The sequence below is a fragment of the Lygodium microphyllum genome, chromosome 2, assembly GCF_053477565.2.
Source record: "Lygodium microphyllum isolate KBCC chromosome 2, Lygodium_microphyllum_v1.1.10, whole genome shotgun sequence".
Taxonomy (NCBI): domain Eukaryota; kingdom Viridiplantae; phylum Streptophyta; class Polypodiopsida; order Schizaeales; family Lygodiaceae; genus Lygodium; species Lygodium microphyllum.
In genome coordinates this window covers 44,421,373-44,428,458 of record NC_141136.1, presented here as the reverse complement: position 1 = coordinate 44,428,458, position 7,086 = coordinate 44,421,373, and the positions used below count along the sequence as shown (strand labels likewise).

Sequence of the window (7,086 nt, the reverse complement as noted above, 5' to 3'; positions counted from 1 at the left end):
AGCTCACAGAAAACATATTTGGTTGGAAATATAAAATCCTTTTGCTCAAAGTATGAAATACATATATTTGTTATTTTTAATAGCTCAATTATATGTGAAATTCGAAGTTTTAGACCACCTTATTCTAAAATTAGAAAGTTTTTTTTTGGTGAAAATTGTGCAATTCATTTCACATCAAACCTCGGCCTTTTGTGAACGTTGAGTGAGGACAGCATGCAGCACGCCGGATGCCGGGCAGGTGCAGCCTGCTGCCCAGCGCTAGCCATTGCATGGGCGGGGGTCCATCCGAGAGTGAAAGTGACAGAAGTTTCTGTTTGGGAACGTGTTTTTGAATTCAAATTTTCAAAGCCACAAATTTAGAAACGGGGCAGGTCTTTCAACAAGATTGAAACGATCCCCCGAGAGAGAGAGCGCTCTCCTGCGCGCCTCTTCCGCCATGAGAGCTGCCAAGAGGAAGGCTGCCCTCAGGGACCGCGCCTTCTCCCCGGGCATCCATGCCCTCACCCCCAACAATGATCGCTGCGAGCGGGAGCAGAACAGAGCCGCTCGCAGGGCTGCCCAAAGACGCACACCGGTAGCGGCCTTGAGGCATGCGGAACTGAAACGATCAGATCCCGGAGGGAGGAAGAAGCTCTGTTTTCCAGAAGCTGAGGATGATGTCCTTGATAATCAGCATATCATGGGCCTTTTCCAGAACTGCATCAAGCTGGCAGCTGAAAATGTAAGTGATCGTTTCTTTTAAGCCATTCCCTCGTTTTCCATGCAGATCTCTGTGTATTCTGTATTGTGCATAATCAGAAGAAGTTTTAAACATTTTCCCATGTGGGAGGAGGGGCTCTACTTCCTTGTTTTTTCTCTATAATGTTTAACATCACGAGATTCTGTGCGGTAGGTGCTGCATAGGGGTTGGGGGAAGGGAGTTGCTTGCCCGGGCTGTGAAAGGGGCTCTGTTTCCTTGATTTTTAATACCCGAGTGCTGTGATCTTTATTTATTCCACTGTCTGCGGCAATGCCTTAGCATGCTTGAGGATAATACCTGAATGCTGTGATGTTTATTTATTCCCACTGTCTGCAACAATGCCTTGAAGAGGTTGAGAGTTACTGCTCCTTGACTGCAATGGCACTAAATGATTTCTGCTGTGTACGCATCAATCAGGTGACACATTTTTTCAATGTAAGGAATGTGGTTTAATGCAAAGTTTAGTCCTGGATGGCCTTTTAGCTTATAGAATATCTGTATTCCTGCATAAAGATGTTGTGTTTTCTCATTAGATGTGGTTGCTATCCCTGTATATCAATGGTACACGTCTCATACATTTCTTAAGTTGCTGGCAAATTTTCTCACTGTAAGATGGCCCTTGTTCATGCTTTTGCAGAAAATTAATCAGCAAAACACTTGGGATCTGCGGCTCATTGATCACTTGAGTGAGGTGATTACAGAGGATGATCAAGCAGACATAGAGATGAACTTTCAGAAGGTAGGTCTGTTTTCTGCCATTGCAAGTAGGTATGCACCATGTCTCTGTTTGCAGCACTAATGATACAGTGTTGAAGTCATTGGCCTACCTTGTCTGGACTTAGGCAAGTTGTACGCTGGAGGCTAGTATCAAGATATACTCTTGCAGAGTAGACTCTGTGCATTCTGATGCCTTCAAAGTTCTTGGTGGAGTGAGCCGTACAGCAGCTGATGAAGATGCCTCTTTGGGTATAGATTTACTTTTCCTAAATATGCTAGCATCATGTCTGAAAGTTGTTCTGGGTCTAAGTAACAATAACTTGATTTGTTTGGGCTTGTCTGTTTGGGGCATGCCCATAGGTGCAGTTAGTGATTCCCAAGCTGAAGAAGACAATGAAAGCACTTCTATGGATGCATTGCAGAAGGTACAAAGTGGTGTTCGAACAAAGGGTGACAAATCCATGACCTCCTGCAACCTTTAAAATTCTTTATGCTTGGGACAATCAACAGGCTAGTTTGTCAATGCAGATAACAACCTTAGCCACACTGGAGTCTTATGATGCTATCAATGCCAAGAAGTTTGATGGTATGCAGATATGAGTCTCCAAAGAATCAAATTTGCACCAAAGCCCGAGTTTCTCTATGTCAAATATACACTAAAAGTTTGCTTCTGGTGGAGTCTTGCAACTCTGCTGAATGTTCAGGTTGTCTAAGATCCTCTGATGTGTCTGGCAGTGGTATGTGCTATAGATCCTCTCTTTCAGCAGACATCTATGCAACTTGATCAAGGTGGTGCCAAGGCACTCTTACTGAACACCTTGAGTCTGTACAATGGATGTATGCTGGCATTTGACACAAACTATAATCCCAATAAACCTACTGAAGGATCACCTAAACCTGTTAAGCAAGGAGAAATTATTGATTTATCATTCATACATCGAGGTAAAGTTTAATTTTAGGAGTGAATAGTTAGCACTTGCACCTGTTTAAACACATGGTTTGGGATATTTCACACGATTCATGATGCACCCATAATCAGATATCCAGGAGCTTATGGTGTCAATGCAACTTGAAAGCGAGATTTCACCAACTCTTAGCTCTATTGTGAGCATGTTGGATGATCCATTTCGTGCAGCAGCTGATCCAGAAAGGTCTAGTGCTGAGTTACATGATGAAGAAACTGCAGGCGAAACAGAGATGGATCAATTGTCTGATTTGACTGGATATGATTGGACTGAGGATACTTATGAGTCTTACATTGGCACAAATTCCAGCTCTGAGCATGGACTACATAGTGGCATGATGATGGAGCCTGAGGTACAATCAAATGCTTTTGATGCACTTCTAAGTTTCCTGCTAATTACTGAAAGGTTTGACTGCTGCAGCTTCCAAAAATTCTGAAATGTTTTTTAAAGGTAGCTAAGCTAGTGTTTATTTTTTATGCTTCCAGTTGTTGATGTCAATATTTTTACCAGGATTGTGTGGTAGGTGCAACTATAAGGATGAAGGATGCTCTGGAAATGTCTGAGCTTCAAACTGTGGAATGGCTTTCCAAAGGTTTAGGCCTGCCCTCACAGTCCAATGCTTGGGTTGGCCCTGACCATTGGAGATATAGAAAAGGTGACATGGTGTTAGCTACAAATGAGAATTTAAGATTCACTCTTAATTGCCAACATGGGTTGATTCTTCATTTTTGATACTTATTTTATCTTGTCACAGATGATCAGCAGGAACTTTGCATGGATAAAATTGGAAAACAGAAAATTCAGAAGATCAAACAGGTTTTCTCTCTAGATTTTGTTAATCCTCCTGAGATTAACACGTCTAATTTTGCTCCTGCCTCCAACAAAAGATCTTTAGTTTTGGCAGAGGCACGATCGCCTATGTCAACTGTTCTCCCAGATGACTTTCATTATCAAACAGATGATCTTTTAAGACTCTTCCTACAACCATCTAGCATGGTATGGCTACTCTAGTCTGTGTTTGATGAAAGATAAATGAAGGTGCTTCAACTTTCTGTATTAAGTGGAAAATGGGGTTGGAGTTGATTTGGATTGTTCCTGAACTTTTGCTGTTGTCCTTCTCTTTTCATCTTCTTGTGGCATGGTGATTTCAGTGCATTGAAGGAAAAAGGGGTAAGGTTGAAATAAAAGTTCAAATCATTGAACAAAATTGGAATTCTTAGGCTTTTTGGTGAAAGCCTGCTGATGGTTTGCTGTTTTGTTATTTTGCTTATGCATCAGCATGCCCCAAGCTCTGCTCCAATGTGGTTGTTCCGGCACATGAAGTGTGGTTGGATGAAAATGGTGGTGACAGTGATGGGTTTGAAAGGCTGGACACAGATGAAAATCTGTTAGGTAGCCATAAGAATGCTTTCAGTGAGAGTCTGCTGCCACAACCTCAGAGGGTATAAAGTCTTGTTTATGCAGGATGCTCCAAGAATACACTATTGAAGATGTAATAGTGATACTGAAAAACCATGATCCCAACTACGAATCCACATTGTTTATGCAGGTTCCCAGACATGATGTTAAATATGACACAGTATCAAAACAGGTTGATGTACGAGCTTTGAAAGAGATAATTTGGCAATGTTTACAAGATAAGAAATACATAAATGAGGTAGGGCTTTTTGTTACTGCTTTACATCTTGTATTGAGATACAAATAGATCCTACATTGGTTGCTTTACTTACTTGGTAAGGTCAACTGCAGGCTTCTAGCGAACAAGGATGGTCTTTCAAGCATCTGTTGAGCAGCCTCCCGATGGACATTGCAGCCACTGCAGTTGGTGAATTCTCTGTCCATCTCTGCCTCATCTGCCTATTGCACTTGGCAAATGAGCATGGCCTGTCTCTCCAAGATCATCCAGATCTTAATGAGCTGCGTATTCAGAAAATGCAAGTGATCTGCTCATCAACATAACAGGCACAATCAAGTGATGCAAAGATAGGTCGCAAAAAGATGGGCATAACCCTGTAATTTTGCGGTGATCTTAGTCCTATGGTTGCAATGTGTAGGGGCCTGTTAGACCATTCAGACATGCAAGCTCCTCACATGGGCGATTCCAAAGTTGAGAATCACAGTATTGAAATCACAACAGGGAACTGGAAGTGTCAGACCATGTACTTCCTTTTGTTGCGTTATGTTGACTAGAACAAGTAAATCGCGCGTGCACACACACACAACCTGCTTTATATTCTGTTTTACAGAGTGCCAAAAGAGTATGATACTCTAATGCCTTTTTGGTGCTGCACTGGTATTGTGGCATTGCGTAACATGGTTTTACAGTTGCAACTTGAATGATGATGTGTAGTCAATCCGTGTCTTTTGCAATTGGCAAATGAAATGTCTGAGCATTTATGTGCTTGGAGGATCAGATGCATTTGGTCTATGAGGCTTTAAGGTCTTAGCGCCTAATGGGGTGTAGCGCTAGTGTAGTGAATGGTGCTTGAACTTGTACTGGGAGTGAAATTACCCAAAGCTCTAACACAGTAGTGGGCCATTTCAAACTGTTTTGCATCTGATGGGGTGCACTGTGGTCTACTCATCCAAATTATGAGGCCATGTGTGTATGGTTTGTAGTTTCCAAGTCGTCATCTTGTCTATGCAAGGTTGATTCAAAAGGTACGTTTGGTTAAGCCTGAATGGATCCTTGTCATCCTATTTTGGGAAGGAATTTCAAGTCTTTGATTTGGATTGTTTTCATGTTTAACATTGCAAATATGTATTGATCATTGGCTATAATCTTGAGAAAGGTGAACTTGTTTCTTATTGAACCTTCTAGTAGTGCAAAACTTGAGTTACACATAGAAACTCTAAATGCCTCTCAAGTAAAGAATGGAAAGTCTCACCCTCCTCGAACAATGTGTTGAAATTCAATACTTATCTAATGTGAGATTTCATTAACTAAATGCAATGATTTCTTAACACTTTTTCATATCGTTTTTATAATCATAAGTTTTGGTATCCAAGGAGACTTTGAAAAAAAAGTGGGATAGTATGATACTACTACCAAAGGTATTTAGAGTTGCATCTAAGTGATTTCGGGTTATTGACCTTTTTGAGTAAGCTGTAACCTATTTTATATCTGCGTCCCTTCTTTCTACAAGGTTGCAAAAATTGAGAATACTCATATGGATACAAAAAGTAGGCCATTTTTTGCCTTGGATTACTTTGTTTGTTGCTACCTTGTTTTTGTTACTCTCAATGTTTGAATGGTTGTCATTGATTATGTTTGAAAGCTTCAACAATATTGCATTTAAAGCACCTCTATCTCCAAAGAATGTTGTGAGGGTAATATTTGCTTTATGTCATGTCTTTTGCACCCACCTCTAATCCTAGTCCAATAGTGCTTGGGCATATGGCTAATGGCTAGTGCTTAAGGATGTGCAAAATAGTCTCTTTTCTCCTATAGCACATGGGGCACCATGGTGACTTCTTCATGAACTTTGAGAGCCTTTTCTTAGTATCAAGTTTCTTTCCAACTACCTTCAAATCTAGAAGGTTTAGTCTAGTAGATGGTGTGCATGTCCATATCCTTCTATGTGGTACTTTCAAGCACTCCTTTGCATGTTGGCAAAATTGGAGTGCTATTTTGCCAATGCTCTTCTAAAGAGATGGTCTTTCTTTTTCCCAAAATCTTTATGCCACTCTTGATAGTGGGCGTTTATGCTTGTGAAATGGGGTACTTGAGTAGTCACCTTGACTTGACCATTGTCAAGATAGCCTAATGCTCAACTTTGTTTTTCAAGTCTCTTCCATTTGCCTTATTTTGACGAATTGTACTTATCATCTTATCATAGAGTCATGGGACCTCCATGATATTAGTCTTATGTTTATCCTAAAGGTTGGCTTGCCTATGTATGCTCTTAGTTGCCAAAGTTGTAGCCATCTAATGGTTGGTTTGAGCAGGGGGCTTTTGTGCTCTCTAATGTAAATGGTAAGGGCCATATGCTTTGTGACAATGAAGTCTCTTGCTTTCGGTTTCTTGTTTGACTACCTAGAATCACTCACAATTGTCTTCTCATTTTCACATAGGTTATTGATGATCTTTGATTGTGGGATCTTGAAGTTAGTTCTTCTCATGATGAAGTCTTCCCACAAGGTGCCATCCCACTTCCCTTTGCTAGGTTGAGCATTTTCTAGCCAATCCTTCATGTTGATGGTCAAAGGAAGCTTTAATTGGATCCTCTTCATTGGCCTTGCATGCACACAAGATAGGCTAGACAAATAGCATGCGAACTTTTTGCACTCTTGAATACCTTGACAAAGTGTTTGAAGGATTTTCCCACGTAGTCTCTATTAGCCTTAACGAAAGAACATACTAAAATGACAAAGGAAGTTGTAAAGATGATCTCAAAATTAAGGATCACTATTCGATCAAGTCCTATACAAACGCCTTTGTATTTTTGGCATTTTGAGGTGACCTTGTCTAGTACCCATTGAAATTTTTGGTTCATGGCTAGGGTGACCCCCATTGGATAGCTCAAGTATTAGAATATTTGGCCAAGCAAATCTGTACTGAGTCGTCAGTGGTTGTTCCCCCTCATGAATGTGGGACTAGTTTAGTTTCCTTTTTGTTGGTCATTGAGCTTGAGACCTAGACAAATTGGCCATATGCACACCTGC

At 40.8% G+C, this 7,086-nt stretch overlaps 1 protein-coding gene across 2 annotated transcripts; it reads left to right on the top strand.

The window, feature by feature from the left end:
* The first annotated feature begins 349 nt into the window (after window positions 1–349).
* LOC148039682 (condensin complex subunit 2-like) lies at window positions 350–5,210 on the top strand. 2 transcript variants are annotated; one of them, XM_087692926.1, is made up of 13 exons: window positions 350–721; window positions 1,377–1,478; window positions 1,582–1,705; window positions 1,823–1,881; window positions 1,985–2,042; window positions 2,192–2,398; window positions 2,496–2,773; window positions 2,932–3,076; window positions 3,176–3,417; window positions 3,573–3,591; window positions 3,700–3,863; window positions 3,971–4,078; window positions 4,171–5,210. In XM_087692926.1, the coding sequence occupies exons 1-13, from the start codon at window positions 437–439 to the stop codon at window positions 4,378–4,380; spliced, it is 2,001 nt and encodes a 666-aa protein (XP_087549052.1). In that variant the 5' UTR covers window positions 350–436; the 3' UTR covers window positions 4,381–5,210. The 2 variants fall into 2 exon arrangements, with proteins under 2 accessions (XP_087549052.1, XP_087549043.1); XM_087692917.1 differs by having other exon boundaries at window positions 1,817–1,881.
* The last annotated feature ends 1,876 nt before the right edge of the window (window positions 5,211–7,086 follow it).